This window comes from Ricinus communis, chromosome 4 (assembly GCF_019578655.1).
Source record: "Ricinus communis isolate WT05 ecotype wild-type chromosome 4, ASM1957865v1, whole genome shotgun sequence".
NCBI classification, from domain to species: domain Eukaryota; kingdom Viridiplantae; phylum Streptophyta; class Magnoliopsida; order Malpighiales; family Euphorbiaceae; genus Ricinus; species Ricinus communis.
Genome location: NC_063259.1, coordinates 29,745,961 through 29,765,195, shown reverse-complemented (window position 1 = coordinate 29,765,195; position 19,235 = coordinate 29,745,961). Strand labels below are relative to the sequence as shown.

The window sequence follows — 19,235 nt, the reverse complement described above, 5'->3', positions numbered from 1 at the left end:
TATATTATATGATACAAGAGCACCCGTATAGATACCTTAATCCAATGCGTTTGCCATATAATACAAGACCCCCCACTGGTGCCCAAATCCAATTTGGCGTCCATGTCCATTCTATCACTATCGGCTTTGGCCTATGATTACTGCACTCAATTAAAGATGAAAGATTCGAACAAAGCATCCCCTTTCTACCGGAATTCCAAAAATTACCTCAATTCCAACGTCAGCAGCATAGTTAAACTTCTAAAAACACTTCTAATTGGAGTTATACTTGCAAGCCAATGCGATTCTGACATATGGGTTTCACAGATCACAATATTTTCAATTCGCTAGCAACAGATTATCTAAAACGCTCTTGTATTACACAATCGTTAAGAAATTTGTTACATTAATCTGAAGGCTGAAGCTTGCTGAGTCATTGATTCGAGAAGGAAAAAAGAATCAAACTAATGGAGCATGATGGCGGGTCAGGTACGGTTTTAATATAAACCAGAAAAGGAAATGTTGGAACTTTTGATAAGGATCAGTTGTTTTCAGTGTTAATATGTAAAAAAGTCTAACCTGGCAGCAGTAAATACTATGATCAAACCTTAAGATTATGGTATGGTAATACTATGGCAGGAGACGAAGAAGAAGAAGACAACAAAGCTGCTTGGCTCCTTGGGATCAAAACCCTTAAAATTCAGCCTTACCATCTTCCTCCTCTTGGTACGTCTGTCTTCAAGTTACTTGCTTCTATATAAAGATACAATCTTCAACAAGTAATAACTGCTTCTTCGCTTTCAAAGTCGTCTATGCTGCACAGGTTATTATCCCTATGAACAAACTCAGAAGAGTAACCTTAACTTTTGATGATATATCTTTTACTTATCCAAAATCTAAATCTCACGGCCCAATCGAGCTACACCCAATTGAAATGTTTTTCTGATAATGTTTTTGCTATGTGATAATTGGTGAGCTGTTTTGGCAAATGAATCCTACCATTTATTGGTTTTCATCTAAATTGATTTGGTTCCCATAATAAATTGAAGAGTGTATTGAGTATTGAAGATGATTAATTACCACTTTTGAGTATAACATTTATCTTTTTATATTCCCACCTGTGATCATATTCATAGGTCCTCATGATGTTAAAGTTCGGATAAAGGCGCTTGGTATATGTGGAAGTGATGTTCATCACTTCAAGGTGAAATGCTATTTAATGATTTAACTTCTTTTAATGACTTCATTGATGGGCATATGTGCAAGTTAGATTCTGAGAATGTTCTCAAATTATATTACTTATTCATCCTCGCATAATGTTGCTTTCTGTATTTCCAGACAATGAGATGTGCAAATTTCATCGTCAAAAAGCCAATGGTTATAGGACATGAATGTGCTGGGGTCATAGAAGAAGTTGGGTCCGGAGTGAAGTCTTTAGCAGTAGGAGACCGTGTAGCCTTGGAGCCTGGAATCAGTTGCCGACGGTGCAACCTCTGCAAAGATGGTCGATATAATCTATGTCCTGAAATGAAGTTATTTGGTTCTCCCCCAACTAATGGTGCTCTTGCCAATAAGGTTAGCACTGGTGCAATATATAGCATTATGTTTGTTCGTTTGTTCGTATCAGGTAAGTGCTAAAGACCAGAAATTTTTGCTTTGTTCCTCATGCCAGGTAGTGCATCCTGCAAATCTGTGCTTCAAACTACCAGAAAATGTGAGTATGGAGGAGGGAGCAATGTGTGAACCTCTCAGTGTTGGTGTCCATGCTTGTCGCCGTGCTAAAATTGGACCTGAGACAAACATATTGATAATAGGAGCAGGGCCAATAGGCCTAATCACTTTGTTGGCTGCTCGTGCATTTGGTGCTCCTAGAGTTGTGATTGTTGATGTTGATGATGGCCGTCTATCCATTGCAAAGAATCTCGCTGCAGATGAGATAATTAAAGTCTCAACCAATACCGAGGTCACAGTGTTTTCTCAGTGGTTTTTTTCTTTTAAATTTCCATAGATTAAAGTTATTTTACATGATTGAAGTATGGAGATGGTTATTTGTTTACTTTTTGCTTAATCTTGCAACGTTTTCTTTTAATATACCATCGATTGTGCAGGATGTAGATCAAGAAGTAACGACCATACAAAATGCTATGGGCTCAGGCATTAATGTGAGCTTTGATTGTGTGGGCTATAAGAAAACCATGTCTACAGCTCTGAATGCCACACGTTCAGGTGGCAAAGTTTGTCTCATTGGATTAGCCTCGAGCGAGATGACTCTCCCTCTTACTCCAGCTGCGGCGAGGTAATTAAATTATCATACTGAAAAGGTTTTTCATCTTATTGTTTTAATTGCACCGACATGAACTTCAGTACCTTGCATACCCTGAGAAAACGGATTCCAAGATGATCTGGGATGAAATTTTATCGACCTCTATTTCTCTAGTAGGCAACAAAGTCTGGAATTGAATGATTACTTTTAGGTTACCAAAAGTGCCAGAAACTTGAATTGATATGACTGCTGCTGGTTGTAGGGAGGTTGATGTTATTGGGATATTTCGCTATAGGAACACATGGCCACTCTGCATTGAATTCTTAAGGACTGGTAAGATTGATGTTAAACCACTGATAACACACAGGTTTGGCTTCTCACAAGAGGAGGTAGAAGAAGCCTTTGAAATCAGTGCGGGTGGTGGTGCTGCCATTAAGGTCATGTTTAATCTGTAAACATTAAAGAGTTATGCCTTTGAAAAGATGCCGTTGGATTTATCCCAAGCATTCTTCATTAGCCATAATTCCTTGGAAGAAGCTCATCTCTGTATGTATAGAGTAGTATGCATCACCTTGTAAATTTCTCTCTTTTGTGTGTTTAAGAACCTTTTTGAGTTTAAGAACCTCATTATAATGAAATAAAGAGGCCATAACAGGCAATATGAAGGTAGCAGTCTTATCAGTTTACTCATGCCGCAGCTCAGTGCTAGTCTAAATTTACCATCATTGCGTGCATGCACTAAAAGATGTTTATGCTAAAGCAGTCACTTGATCCTCTTTTTGAGATTCTACAAGGAATGGACCCGAGTATTATTTGTTTGTAGCACCAATTACCTCAATGGAACTCCAACTGGAAGGCTTTTGCACATCTCCTACCACCATTAAATCTCTCATTCTTGAAGCATCATCCCATCTATCAGAACCAGCATATGTATTTGACAAGAGAACATAGTTCCCGCTGTTAGAGGGATCTAATTCAAGAAGTTTGCTTGTAGCAATCTCAGCTAGGACCAGATTTCTGTGAAGTTTACATGCGCTTAACAATATCCTCCATAGTACAACATCTGGAACTACTGGCATTTGTTTTATGAACTCATAAGCCCTGTCTAACTCACCAGAGCGGCTCAAAAGATCCACGACACACCCATAATGTTTCATTTCTGGCCTTAGTCCATAAACATGTTCCATACTTTCAAAATATTCCAATCCTTTATCCACCAATCCAGCATGAGTGCAAGCTAGTAATATCCCAATGAAGCTTCCATGAGTTGGCTGTAGGCCATCTCTCAACATCTGTGAGAATAACTCAAATACATTATCGACAAAACCATTAACAGCAAGACCCAAGATCATTGATGTCCAAGAGACACTATCCTTCTTTTTCATATCATGAAACACCTCCAATGCTTTGTCAACGACACCACATTTGCAGTACATATCTATTAAAGCATTCCCAACGTAAACATCTGATTTTATATCATGCCTACACATATATTCATGAACAGTCTGTCCAGTATCAAGCAAACCCAAGTGAGAACAAGCAGAAAGCACACTAGATACTGTAATCTCATCTGGTTTGACATTAGCATCCATCATTTCTTGGAAAAGCTTCAGAGCATCAGAACATTGATTAGCTTGAGCACAGCCTGATATCATACAAGTCCAAGAAATAACATTCCTAATAGGCATCTCATTAAAAAGTTTCTTAGCTGCAACTAGATCCCCTGCTGTTGCATACCCAGTTAACATTGCATTCCAAGAGACGATGTTTTTTTCTTGCATCCTATCAAAAACTCTCCGTGCTAAATCTACCAATCCACGCCGTCCATACATATCTATCAATGAGTTGCCCAGATAAACATCAATATCCACATGTTTATCCTCAATGTACTTAACCATTGAATCCACAACACCATCCTCGCACAAATAACTGCAAGCTAATATAACTTTAACCATAGTAACCGAATCAGCCGTCACATTTGCTTCCCGCATTAAGTTAAACAAATCCAAAACCTCCTTAAACCTGTTACATTGACTATAACCACAAATCAAAGAATTCCAAGAAACCAAGTCCCTGTCATCCATTTTATCAAATACTTTCTGTGCATATCCCAATTCGCCAAAATACCCATACATTCTAATTAAAGAATTTTCTATAAATAGATAAGATCCAAAACCAAGTTTCAAAACTTGAACATGAAACACCTGACCGTGTAAAACATCCTTTACACGAGAACAAGCCTTGAACAAGTAGATAAATGTTAAATTATCACCAAGTATTCCCTGATTATACATGAGATCACTGTACATAACAATAGCTTCGTTTGGGTTTTCACTTTGAGACAAACCACGAATCAAGTAGTTAAAGATTAATAGTGTAGGTTGCCCAATCTGAATGAAAGCAAAATTGGCTTTATTAAGATGAGAGCGAGATAAAGCGTAGGATTTAATAACGTTTGACATTGACTTAGGGTTTTTGTGATGATGGGTTCTAATAAGATGGGCATGTTGCTCTTTAATTGACTTTATAGAGAATCCACTCTTGATAATTTGTTGGCATTTTCGGGTCGTTGAGGAGCTGGTGAAGAGGCGCGAAATAGGTCTCCTAAGCTTCATTTGGAGAGCCTGCTGAAACGCGCGAAATTTGGAAGGGGCAAATTGGTAACCATAAGACAATATCCGTTGCGATGGGCTGGAACTGAATGGGCTCTCAAAAACGGCCCATGATTTTATCATTATTTTACAGTTAGTGGGAAAAGAAAAGGGGCAATTGTTATTAGATGGACCTTGGCCCAGTTCTACATGGACCGGAGTCCATAGATACGCGTGGAGAAAATTTTGCCAAATACACATTTTGTTAAAGGTAAAAAAAATATTAGCCACTTGAAACAGATTTCCAGCCAAAAAAAATAACCATATCCCACGTGTTTAAGAAAAAAATTCACTTTCTTCTTTAAATTGTACCATTTTTAAATCTTTTCATTATAATAAAATAAATTTATAAAAGTTAATATTATATTAAAAATTATATATTAAATAAATTTTTATATATTTATAAAAACTAGTCATTTATTTACATATATATGACTGTTATAATTATTTTACTATTATTATTTTAAATATTTTTATTTTAATATATGTATTTATCTTTGAGACATGAGATTGTTATTTTTTTTTAAATTGTAATAAAATGAATTTAAAATTAATATTATATTAAAAATAATATTTTGAGTATATATCTTTTTATATATTTAGGAAAGCTACTCGTTTACCGGTATGTTGTACAATCATCATAGTTATTTTGATTACAATAATAATACAAATTAAATTTATATATAAAAATAAATAGATATTTTAATATTTTATAATTAATTAGAATATTTAAAAATAATAATAAATTAAATATTTTTTATGTTTTTGTTAGCTTTTTATATTTTAAGATTTTATTAACATAAAATATAAAAATTATAAATAAATTAATAAAAAATTATAAATTATACATAAACTTGAATTCTACGTTTCAATAATAAGAATATTTGTCAAAATTAAAAATTATGTGCTAGAATATAGTAACACTTATCAAGAAAATTTAATTAGACTATATGCATATTATTATTCATTTACATGTACTAAAACATTCATTTTCTATATGTATAATATTCATTATATGTAAAATTCTATAATAATTAATTTTTTTTATATTTAAAAATTCATTATTTATGAACTTCATGTTCATTACGGTTAATGTTTATGTTCATTTAGTTCAATGTATTATTCATCAATATTAATATTAATGTTCATTATCTAATACTGCAATATTCATTTTCTGTATATATAATGTTCATCAATATTTTCAAACGAAAATATTGCTTATTTATGTAAGCTTTTATTATTTTTATGATATATATTAAAATTTTCATGACATTCATCATTTATATACATAATATGTATTAGTTTGTCAATGGATATCCGCCATTGATGAAAATCATACCCACTAATTCATATATATATACATAACATAAATCATCCTCACACAATTGGTAAATAAAAAAATATCAAGCTAAAATCATATTGCAAATATTTTTAATATAGTGGACATATATTTTCAACAAATTAAATTAATAAATAATGAACATTTAACGTTTAAACAACCAACATTCAACAATAGGTTTAATGAACATAAATTATTTTTCAAAAAGAATGCGTTAATATCTGACATGCGTTAATTTTTTACTCAGTGTAAAACTTAAAACATGAAACATAAATTTTTGTATAAGTAAAATGATGTTGGATGTACCTCTGGGTCCATAAAGCTACATGGACATAGTTCATTTTATAATTTGCGTACATATCCTGATTGTTATAACATGGACCTCGGTCCATAATTCCACATGAATTCGAGTGTATAACACACGTGTGGCATATTTTCATTCTAAAATACGTGGTACATTCTACTTTAAAAGTTTCCGTTTTTTTACTATTTTTTTAAACTTTTTAAATTATAATAAAATAAATTTATAGAAATTCATATTATATTAAAAATTATACATAAACTTGAATTTTACATGTCAATAATAAATACACGTACTAAAATTAAAATTATATATAACACATCTTAAAAAGTTTTTATTAAACTATACGCATATTAATATGTTTTGTTGATTTATATATACTCAAATGTTCATTTTATAAATGTATAATGTGCATTGGTTGTAATATTCTATATAATGAATTTTCTTTATATGAAATATTCATTATATATAAATTTAATATTCATTATGGTTAATATTTATGTTCATTTTGTTTGATATATTATTCATCAATGTTAATATTAGTGTGTATTATCTGGTACTGCAATACTTACTGTCTGTACAAATAATGTTCATCAATATTCTCATATAAAAATATTGATTATTTATAAAAAAATTTATTGTTTTTATGATGCATGTTAAAAGAATTTATTATTGATATAAACATTCATCATTTATAGGCATGATATTCATTAGTTTGTTAATAAATACTCATACTATTAATTCATTTAAATGAAATATATAGTATAGACATAATATAAATTATCCTTACATAATTTGTAAGTAAAAAAATTAATTTAAAATTATACTATAAATATTTATATTATATTACATATATCTTTTCAATAAAATTAAGTTAACAAATAATAAATATTTTATGTTTAAATAATAAACATTTAACACATATTTAATGAACATACAATATAAAATTAATAAATTATTTAAAAAAAGATTCCATCAATATCTGACGCGTATGTCAGCGTCTAACGCACATATCAGATACTAATATAAATCTTTTTACAAACAAAACGGTATCGGATGAATGTTTGAATTTACAGACTTATATGGACATGATCCATCTTATAATTTGCGGAAAAAGGGAGTCTCAAATTTTTGCATAGCTTGTGTCTTTAAGATAACCATTTAATCCCAAACATCCTCATGTGGTATATAGCAACAGATAAGACATAATAAATTCTCAAAAAAAAAAAAAAAAAGATAAGATAAGATATGATAGAATAAAGACAATTTTAAATTTCCAAACTCTTTTTCTATTTTTTCCTTCCTTAGGATAACTTTGAAGCAATGCGACAATTGTTTTGCTCTGTTCACCAGCCAACTTTTCTTAATTTGAGTTTCTTTTCTTTCTACTGCTCCGTATATCAATTATCATTATATTACAAATAATGCAACTTTTTATTTTAACTTTTATTAACAAAATTATTTAAATAAAAAATAATGAAAACAGAAAACGAAATTTTAAAAAAAAATAAAATTAAATTAATTAGTTGCCAATTTTTAACTTTTCTAATTTAAGGAATGAAAAAGATGGAGGGAACATTTCATGATAAAATGAAACTTAAGAGTATGTCCACCATTCAATTATTAAACAATTATTTACTATTCGATGTTGGACATGGATTCATGTCAATAGAATGTGATTCAAGATGTTATCAGTGAATAGGATAATGATGGATAAGCAGACTCAATTTTGACGGCATCATTATTCATCTCTAATGGTGCATCTAACCATTTGATCACTCATTACAAATTGACATTACATTATTCTTGAAGAGTCCTTACATGTTACTCAATTTGCTAATTCCCTTAAGCTAACTAATGGTCTAAGATAACCGACTCGGTGATATCACTAACAAACCCTGTCATCAGATTAAATTATTTGATTTGTTTGTAAAATTAATTTCCAATATCATTGAATCAAAAACCAGAAAAAATCACAAGAAGATTTAATTATATTAGTGCAATTACTAGACTTTGCCTAACGCTGATAAATAAGGAGGGTCCAATATTTAAAGGCTTGGCAAATAATTAAATTTAGTTGATTTGAATTAGTTCTCATGGTCTGTTATAGAATGTCTCGCGTTGCATTTTTTTTCTGACTAGAGTTTATTTAGAATTAAATGTATATATAATTCATTTGTACATTAAGAACCACCAAAACTTGCCGTATATAATCTGGGAAAGCTGCCTGTCAAGCTAGGGAAAAAGATAAGCCAGCTATAATGAGATGTTTATGCTATTTGGATATGTATATTATGTCATGAGGTGCTTCCTGTATTTTCTAAGCTTTCTTTTTGTATTTAATTAATGTTTAGAACTTAGACCCCTCAATCCAGTCCTGCTACATTTCGTTTGACCGGGTTTAATCAAAGGATTGGTACCTCTCCTTTTTGAATAAATGTTGTGGAACTTTTAAACATTGATTATGAATAAGGAGTCGCGACTATTGAAAATTGGAACACAATGGGTTGTTGAATGAAAATGATGGACTCTCTAGTCTGTAAATGGGTCCTGCAATGCAATGCAACTGCAAGAAGTATATATATATAGTTACAACTATCAACTAACAACTTATAAGGGACTTAGTCCGCTGGTCCTAAAAGGTCCCCCAAAGTGTTGAGCACGCGAAGGAGCTGCAAAGTCGATCCCTCAAACTCTCTCTATCCACTATTCCACTCCCACATTATGGTCCACTTACCCCGCCAACAATAACATTACCTGCACCCTTTTCCCCAAAAAGATTTATAATATCAATTTTGTTTAGCTTCTATACCAATAATAGTTAAAGGGTAAAATAAACATTTACATGTTATTGCAATACCAATATTAAATATCTAAAAGTATGTACCTATACGGATTATATTGCGAAAGAGACCCTTGAACAATTATTGATCACTTAAATTGGGGGGTAGAGACGAGAGTTGGATTGTTCGGAATATGATCGTAACAAAGATTCAAAGGCAGTGAGTGGGGAGGGTGCAATTTCATCACGCAATATGCGACTTCCCCATACGTACCTCGCCTCTTCCTCTCCTCTAGTCCCCACCTGAATCCTTCCTTTTCTTTTTCCATCCGCCCTCCAAGTTCCCTGATTGCCCTCTCTTCTTTTTCTTCTACCTTAATGCCCTTTCAAATCACTTTTTTTTTTTCTTTCTTTTTCAGTTTTTCTTGCTTGAAATTGTATTTTCCAGTTAGGGAATTTTTGGTATCTGAAAAAAGAAATCTTTTTCCAACTCTGGATTGCTCGAGGTATTCAAGCTCCTGCCCTTGTTATAAAAGGTCAAAGTAAAATTGAAAGAAATCCCTCTAAGACACGAAGAAATTAAGCTTTTTCTTTTTTCTAACGTATGGATTTTGAAATATAATTATAATTAATTGTGTTTTCAGCTGCCACAATATGGATATTTGTAATATAATTATTATATTGATTTAGAAATGCATATATGTTAAAAATACAAATTTATTTATTATAATAAACTTTTCATCGCATGATTTCTGGGACGGTAATATAATAATATTATATGCTATATGGTGCAAAAGCAAACTGATCAAAGACCGTCACTTCAACATAATTTGGGAAAATTGTTTTATAATTCAAGGACCAATTACTTATAACCCATGCCACCAAACGCAGCCAATTACAGTGTCTCTTGGTGGACATGCTTAGGTTCAAACGTGTGAATGATGCTAACCAAATTAGCAAAAAAACTGTCCACCGTATTAAGTTTAAGTTACTTAGTGGACTAATTTATGTACATGGACAATCCCCATATATGTCTAAACTTTACTACATTTATTGATCATTAATTTTCAGTACTTCCTCTCTTCCCAAAACTGTAATAATCTAAGACCCATCATCTTTATAAAAAAAATTCAAAAATCCAAGTCCTTTTCAGTAATTTGATGACTTAGAGAGGTGATTCATGTGCAACATTTCAATCCTTGTAACCAAATTACACGTCGCCGTGTCGTTGAACCCAACTTCCTGCCAACGCAAACGTCCAAGTCTTACAAGGATGAGAAAAAGAAAAATTGAAATGATATATAAACACACCCATCTCTCTTTATTCTTTCATACACACAACTCCATCTTATTTCGGTTCCATCAAATTCAGAACCCATTTCTCTTTAAAGATCAGAAAAGCAAAGAAAAACCCTTTGTCTCTGTTTCTCTCTATATGGTTTCTACTCCAAAAACGAAAACCATGAGAATCCATATAGCAATAGCTGATGCAGCTTCATGTTACTGTGCTGTAGTTCTTTTAGGTCTAATACTATTAGGCTCGGTAATCGAGAGTAATTCTTCTGCAGCTGAACCTGTCAAAGGGAGCCAGCTTCTTGACCGACCTTGTGATGAAATATATGTTGTTGGAGAAGGAGAGACCCTTCATACCATCAGTGACAAGTGCGGTGACCCGTTTATCGTTGAGCAGAATCCGCATATTCACGACCCTGATGATGTTTTCCCTGGACTTGTCATCAAGATTACTCCTTCAAAGCCCAGGAAGTTGCTGAGGTAGCTTATGCTAATACAAAAAGAAAATAAAGAAAAGATTTGTAGGTAGTTTGATAAATCCGTGTCATGTACGACGTATCATGTATATATGTTACAAACTTCTGTCATAGATATACACATGTTTAAACTTTTTTCCACTCTTTGATGAAAGAAACGAATAACATATATGGAAATAGAGTTTCCGATCTCTTTTGGGATACTTCAGGTTTGATATAAGTTAACATCTTTTTCGTAAGCCAGTTTGTATAAAATAGAGAATATATTCTCAAAAGAACTTTGGGTTGCTTCTTTAGTTTACTGCTTTCCCTTTTTCGGTTTATTTGTGTCAATAACTTATGTGGTGTCCAATGTTCGTGTTCTGCTTTTTACTTGAATGTATATGCTTATAATTCACTGATCAATCTTTTGGAATTAAGTAAAGTTTAAGATTTATTTTATAGAAATCTTCCGGAATCTGAAAAGAAAATATGAAACAAGAGGAATAGCTAAATCTGAAATAAAATAAAATAAAATAAAATAGAAAAAGTATGGCGGTTGTCAGTTAGAAAGGAACAGAAATCCGATAATTGTTGCAGTGGATATGTATATGTACAATTTCAACTGTTTTGGTAATAAAAGCAATAGTTATTTGTATATTTAGACTTCTATGTCTTTGCTCTCTCATACTTTTTATTCAATCAATTAAATATTTTAGTTTTTCTTTCAAAAAAAAAAAACTGTGGCTGTGGTTGACTTTAACTGTTTTTATTATTACTCTTGTTTAAAGTTCTTACCTGTTAATAACATTATTTGACTTCTCATGTGTATGTAATAAGGCAGTCATGACAATTGGTCCAATCAAGAGCTTCCATGTTCTTAAAAATAAAACTAATTACTCTATTATTTATTAACGATTGGATGGCAACTCAAAAAATAAGAAAATAATCATTCTTTATTTATTACAATAAACGTGATAAACTTTTATTAATATTGATAGATAACAAATGGGAAAATTAAATTTGAGACCTTTTTAGTTCTTATAAGTTAAAAAATAATCGGTTATAATTGATAAGATTTGATAATAATTAGTGTTTTAATTTAAAGAAATGATACAATTATGAGTAGATATCATAGCTTAAGTTTTATACATCTTACAAATACCATTCTAATCAGTACTTTATTATTTTTATGTTTTAAAATGTAAGATCTATTGATTGATATTTGAATTGGGCAAGTGAACTGAACTCCTAAATGGTTTATGAACTGAACTAAATCCCAACCGGCCAAGCCTACCACTCATGCAAATTGAAGTTATGATATTATTCTGTTGGTGTGGCAGTGCCTTGTTACTACTCCAGGGGTGGTGGGACGGTGGGTCTTTTCTTACTTATCCAATTAGGTAACAGTACATATAGTCTAATTTAACCAAAAAAAAAAAACAAAAAAGAAGAAGAAAGAGTATCTCAGAGGCATGATGGGTGTTTAGGATAAAAGGTGGTGATGACACGTCCATTCATTGCTCACCACAACCCTCAATATGGAACAAGGATCATTCTATGATTATATGATACTAATTTGCTATTATCATCTCCCAATAATGAATGTAATATCCTTTTGATATTAGCCAATAGCCAGAGTGTGTTGCCAGTGCGGAGCATGTGTGGACATTCACATATGCCTAATATTCGAATAGTGGGTCAATCATAATCATGAAAAATTTGATTGTGTTTCATTAGTAGATTTTGTGAAATACTTGATCATATATAAATATATATAGAGAGAGTTAAGATATGAATCAATTAAGAGTTACCCATACAAAATGCTTTCATAACAGCATTTCAACATTTTATTGAAAAGCTTTGAAACCTTATCAATCTATAGACTCTTTTCTTTTATTGTTGTCAACGGTAGCTAATTTTAACTCTTCACTAGTTTTTCTTTAGTAATTTTTTTTTAATTATAATAACTAACTAAATTTTATTTCCATCTTATTTGTATGTGTTGATTAGAATTTATAAATTTTAATAGCACAATCTCTTATATTTTTTTAATAGTGAATTTAAAAAAATAGATGACAAATTAAAGATGTATGAAAAAAGAATCTATGACTACTAAGATTTCAACATTGAAATGAACCAAGGCCTACCAAAAATGAAAATGAATTTACTTGATTGAAACTTTGTTTAGTATTAAGTTAGATTTTTTTCTTAGTTGTTTATTAATTTTATTGATAAAATATTATGAATTTTTTATTTTATTTTCATTGACAGAATATTTTTTTTTGAGAGAGTCTGTTTGTCTTCCGTCATAGGAATTAAGATGGGTTTGAATTTGATATTCAAAAGTTGAGACTCGTTTAAAAAATCATGAAACAATCATAAAATCAATTTCTAGCTCAGTATGCGCCAAACGCAATTAAAGTGTTGTATACAGTTATTTTATCAAATACTATTAACGAATTTAGAAAAAAAAACTCATTTTTATTGTAAGATTAATATATATATTTTTTGAATATTTATTAGATTTATTTGTTTGTCACAAATTGTATTTAATAATTAATAAAAAAACTATTTTTCTTTTTTATTTATTTAAAAAAATTTACCCATTAGTATATTAGCATACATGTCTTTGGATATGTGGAGATGTATAAATAACTGTATATAATTCTTATAGATAATTTGTTTGTTGTTGACCCATATCTTAAGAATCGAAAATGATCTTGGGTACCCTCTTATATCCATACAAGTGTCTTTGTAGCAAGATGATATAACTAAGGTATGGTCTCACCAGATCCATCCTACCTCAGTCATTCAAATTGGTCGACCTCCCCTAACTCGATAATAACAAATCTTATTTATACAAAGATCTAGTTTTTCTTTTTTATGTTAAAAAATTATTGTCAGTGGGATTTGAATTTTGATGTTCTCTAATTTAAGCCTCAATTATAAATATCTTAAACAGAAATTAACATATCACATTTATGTAAAATTGTCAATATATATATATCATGGTGAATACAGTAATTTAAGTGGAAATATAAAATAATCAAATATATTACTAGTTTTTCTAAACAAATTGTCATACAAAATTAACAACTTAGTAGTTATATATTCTTGTTTTTTTTTTTTTTTTTGAACAGACAGAAAATGACGTAGTAGTTATATCAGTGATCATCATATTGTTACCAACCCAGTGCAGGCACGGAGACATTAAACTAGTCTTCCACTAGAGTGTGGGCTCCTTAAATTGTAGCGGGCTGTTCTACAGACTGCAATCTATGGTTTCCTGCCTTTAATCAAATCAGGCTAATAGCCCACCGTTATTATATAATCCAAAAGGTTCATTTCATAGACGCTCAAGTCTGAGCCTCATCACATAATTTTTTCAGGTTCCATCTCAGTATTGTTTACTAAAATCACAAAATTGGTTAGCAATTCTGTTAGTATTAAAATAATAACGCAGATCCTTACTAAGGCAAGAATTTTTCAATAATGAATTAGCAATTCTTTTACTGAAAAAAAAAAAGAGAGAGAAATCAATATCACATTAAAGCCAATGTCATAAATTTTCTTATAGTTACAAAGGTGGAAAATCCAAAGACAATTAAGGAAAGGTGACAAACCCCACAAACGTCATTACGAAGGCAATCAAGAATACCCGAAGGAGCTGAAGAGAACTCATCAACGCCAACTGGAAAAGTTGCTGCATAATTCGCCATCCATTCCGCTGAGAAATTGGCCTTACGATGCACACGACGGATAAACACTTGCCAATCTTGGTTCAAAATGCTGAATGAGCACAGCATTACTGTTGCCAGCCACTCAAATACCTGAGATAAGCTCAACAGCACTAATTCAATGACCAACACACGAATATCAACTTTCCACGCAAGCGTCAGGCCCTGAAAATTACCCAAAGCTCGCTTTCATGACTGTTCAAATACTCACCCCACAAGCTGCTCGTGTCTTCTCAATCAGGTGTAAGAGCTCAGGATCTCGTCAGTACGGCTAACAACAGCGCTAATAAAATCAGAAACATTGATCCTCTAACACTTCCGCATTCTCCAAGTCCACAATCTCCGACAAGTCACCCAAAAGAGACACCTCCGCCTGTCATTATTACTAATGGAGAAGAAATAAGCTTAAGATTACTTTCAAACCATTTTTCCAACTGAATTTGAAAGAACCAGCAAGCGCATCCACACTTCCAACAATCACGTAGCACACGCAGCACGTCCTCCAACCCACCGCACCAGCACATCGTAGGATGACTAGTAAAGGCCTTGGAAAGAGGCACTTGATTTATAGTTATACAGCTCAAATTAAATGAATTTACTACTATAAGGCTACCATTGGAAGGACAGAAGGCTTAGCACAAAATAAATCTAGATATAGAAAAGAGAAGAAAACTCCATTTCTCAATCTTAAATTTAATGGCCATATATGTCCAACCAAGGTTTTTGTGCTAAGACAGACCATAGAAGGGGCTTAACCATAAATAAGAGCTGAACTACAGTACTAGTAAGACTATAGAATCGAGGTGTTTACAGTAGCGGTTGGGTGGTGCACTAGTTATTTCTCTCAAAGCTGGACCATGTGTATCAAGTCATCTAAATATACATATTATATATAATGCCTTTATAGCGCTTCCTAAACATATTGTATATAATTATAATTATTATTCTTTAGTAAGTGGCAGCACTGGCCGTTCGGTTTGGTAAATGCTATTACTGGGCACATTTATGTTTAATTTTCACACAGCACGCATTCGAATGAAGTTTAAGAATATTGGACCTTTTTTATGTGTAAACAACTAAAAATATATGTTGTTGAACTATAAGTTAATTGTGTGTCTTTCTTCATGGCAAAGTGGACATCTTTGCACCCAAAGAAATCAAGTCATTGAGATATTATTTAAGGAAGAGTATAGCTCTGTTTGTAAAGGACACTTGTAGATTTTACAATTTGTATAAGGTCTTGGAGAGATGGTTGTACCTGCTTGGAAATATATAGGCATTGTTCTTGCGTGGACTTTCATGCTTCATGGCATCTCTTATTCAGAAAAAGGTATGAACTTGTCGATATGATTTTTGCTCTCCTAGGCAGCATAAGAAAATATAAGTTTAAATTGAAGCCTTTATCTAATTTCGAGATACAATTTTAGTTGGGTAGAATCGAGTTGAGCAGGTACTGTTAGTAGTAGTAAAATTTATGTGTTTTGCAGCTCCGAGTTACACGTTTGTTAACAAAGCAACATCAGCCCCAAGAATTCTTCAATACGACTACATAATCATCGGCGGAGGAACTTCAGGCTGCCCATTAGCGGCCACTCTGTCTAAGCATGCAAAAGTGCTAGTCCTCGAAAGAGGAGGCTCTCCATATGGCAATCCTAACATAACCGACATAGGCAACTTCGTTGCTTCGCTTTCAGACACATCTCCTTATTCCCCTTCTCAACAATTCATCTCCGAGGATGGAGTCTACAACACTCGCGCACGTGTTCTAGGCGGGGGAAGCGCCCTGAACGCCGGATTTTTCACGCGCGCGAGCGTTGATTATGTGAAGCAAGCAGGGTGGAAAGAGAAATTGGTGAATTCATCTTATGCATGGGTTGAGAAAAAAGTAGCATTTAGACCACAAATGTTGCAGTGGCAATCAGCAGTGAGGGACGGGCTGATAGAAGCAGGGCTGCTGCCTGACAATGGATTTACTTATGATCATGTCCATGGAACTAAAGTTGGAGGTTCAATCTTTGACAGAGATGGTCACAGGCATACTGCTGCGGATCTACTTGAGTATGCCGATCCAAGAAATATTACAGTTTATTTGCATGCTACTGTTGTCAAGATCTTGTTTACGCAGAGAGGTAAAGCACATGCTCACGATTCTTTGTTTAATAATCAATTTTCAACATCTTATATGAATGACAACCTTTATTAGTGATATCTGAAACTAAAGACCGTCGATCTACTGAGAAAATAAAAAGAAAACACAAACACGGAGCATCAAGGGCATGAATTATTCTTGTTTGGTGTTTCACATACATTGCTTTGGTAGAATATAAATTGATACTTTTGCAAGTAATATACTGTACATTACTTATAATTAGAAAAATAAATTTTTGCGATCAGATTGTTATTCGTTAAGTAATTATTTTATAAGTCGACAATCATGCAAATGTGCCCACTTCATATTGAATATGTTTTCTTATAATTAATTCATTATAGGTTAGCTAAATAAATGTTCTTAATTATAAAATTCGTTGAATCAGAATGTTAAATTGAAATGCGAAAAGATGCTAGTTCATATTAGGATTAGTTTGATGGATTCAATGCTTTTAGATAAGCACTCATCTTCACCATACTAGAAAATTTGTTAATACAGGGAGACCATGGCCGAGACCGAGAGCTTATGGGGTGGTATTTGAAGATATATTAGGATTCAGGCACACGGCATTCTTGAATAGGAACGCAAAGAATGAGATAATCTTGTCAGCTGGTGCATTAGGAAGCCCACAACTGCTGATGCTGAGTGGTATTGGACCAGGCTACCATCTTCGGGCTCATGGCATTCCTATAGTGTTGGACCAGCCGATGGTGGGTGAAGGGATGGCAGATAATCCTATGAATCTTATTTTCATTCCTTCTCCTTTGCCAGTTGAGGTCTCGCTAATACAAGTTGCGGGCATCACTCGATTTGGTAGCTATATTGAGTCAGCCAGTGGTCTAACATATGCTTACGCTTGGGCACGAAGATTTATTAGGGAGTACGAGCAGTCATCGAATCAGGTACTTTACTTATACTTCCAAATGCAGCGTTGGTCTTTGAAACTGCCCCCTTCTAGAATTTTGGCTCATCAAATGTGTTTTGGGTGCTAGATCAGAAGCAAAAGAGAAATTGATTAAATAATTTTAATTAAATGAACACTTCTAAATTCTAATTGACGTGGTTGCAAATTTAGACAGGCGAGCCGAACATGTTGACCCCGGCAGCAATGGCTAAGGCAGTTGAAACCGTGAATTCCCTAGTGAATGCAACGTTAAGGGGTGGAGTTATACTAGAAAAGGTAATGGGTCCACTCTCCACAGGCGATCTCAAGCTTAGGACAACAAACCCAAACGACAATCCATCAGTCAAATTCAATTACTTCAAGGAACCAGAGGACTTGAGGACTTGTGTTGAGGGAATGAAAACTATTATAGATGTAATAAACTCTAACGCATTTTCAAAGTTTCGTTACAGACATGTGCCAGTGCAAGCTCTCATTAGCCTGATGGCAAATCTGCCTGTGAACTTGAGACCAAGACATGTTACTACAGCAATTTCCTTGGAACGATTTTGCGTCGACACTGTCATGACCATTTGGCATTATCATGGAGGCTGTCAAGTTGGCAAGGTTGTGGATCGTGATTACAGGGTTATTGGTGTCGATGGAATAAGGGTTATTGATGGCTCCACTTTTCTTCGCTCCCCTGGAACTAATCCTCAAGCTACTGTCATGATGCTTGGAAGGTAAAGATTAATAATTACGTTGCCATATTTATGATTGTTCTGACATGCTTGAGATTAATTTTATTTCTATTTTCATTTTGTAATGTAGGTATATGGGGAAGAGGATACTGCGCGCGAGACTTGCTGATAGGAGAAGTAGATAACAAATCTTTTCACTAGTTTTCCATAATTGTTGTTTGATCGGAAATGTTATGTACTTATTTCTGCATGCGTGTTACTTTGTAGAGTTTGAATTGGATCAATTTTGGTAATTTAGTACTTTTCTGTGATTTTGTGATACAATCTAATCTAATTGAGAAAATAATAAACTGATTTGAAAAAAGATGAAACCGTGCCTGGACATTGAGTTGTTGGCCATTGATTAAATCCATCAAGGAGGAGATAAGATAGTTTTGCTTATAACTTGAGAGAAGAACGAAATCATGCAGAAGGCTGCTTGGGAATTGAACTTAGCAACACCAAAAAGTCAACATGCAAAGCAAAAGAAAGGTGAAAGAATAATGAGACAGGAGCGTATGCTTCTAAAGTGCCAATTTATTACTCACTGTCCTCCATAAATCATGATAAAGCATCTCCTCTCAGCTGTGCGTTTTACCGCTTTTGGCCTCCAGAGAAGGGACAAAAGTAGAGCAAGAATCTAGCTCTCTCTGTATGCAT

At 33.0% G+C, this 19,235-nt stretch overlaps 4 protein-coding genes across 5 annotated transcripts; 3 read left to right on the top strand and 1 right to left on the bottom strand.

The window, feature by feature from the left end:
- Nucleotides 1-305: 305 nt before the first annotated feature.
- LOC8258312 (L-idonate 5-dehydrogenase) lies at nt 306-2,911 on the top strand. Of its 2 annotated transcripts, XM_048373343.1 has the most exons (7): nt 306-468; nt 619-705; nt 1,116-1,183; nt 1,318-1,554; nt 1,652-1,942; nt 2,088-2,275; nt 2,505-2,911. In XM_048373343.1, the coding sequence occupies exons 1-7, from the start codon at nt 447-449 to the stop codon at nt 2,695-2,697; spliced, it is 1,086 nt and encodes a 361-aa protein (XP_048229300.1). In that variant the 5' UTR covers nt 306-446; the 3' UTR covers nt 2,698-2,911. The 2 variants fall into 2 exon arrangements, with proteins under 2 accessions (XP_048229300.1, XP_048229301.1); XM_048373344.1 differs by lacking the exons at nt 306-468; nt 619-705 and adding an exon at nt 729-802.
- On the bottom strand, nt 2,806-4,881 carry LOC8258313 (pentatricopeptide repeat-containing protein At2g29760, chloroplastic). Its single transcript, XM_002510811.4, has one exon. It carries the CDS (start codon nt 4,855-4,857, stop codon nt 3,052-3,054), a length of 1,806 nt encoding a protein of 601 aa, XP_002510857.2. The 5' UTR covers nt 4,858-4,881; the 3' UTR covers nt 2,806-3,051.
- A 5,896-nt stretch (nt 4,882-10,777) lies between these two features.
- LOC8258314 lies at nt 10,778-11,092 on the top strand. Its single transcript, XM_002510812.4, has one exon. The coding sequence runs from the start codon at nt 10,778-10,780 to the stop codon at nt 11,090-11,092; it is 315 nt and encodes a 104-aa protein (XP_002510858.3).
- A 4,909-nt stretch (nt 11,093-16,001) lies between these two features.
- Nucleotides 16,002-18,902, top strand: LOC8258316 (protein HOTHEAD). The gene is made up of 5 exons (XM_002510814.3): nt 16,002-16,133; nt 16,291-16,932; nt 17,451-17,854; nt 18,028-18,578; nt 18,667-18,902. Exons 1-5 carry the CDS (start codon nt 16,052-16,054, stop codon nt 18,719-18,721), a joined length of 1,734 nt encoding a protein of 577 aa, XP_002510860.1. The 5' UTR covers nt 16,002-16,051; the 3' UTR covers nt 18,722-18,902.
- The last annotated feature ends 333 nt before the right edge of the window (nt 18,903-19,235 follow it).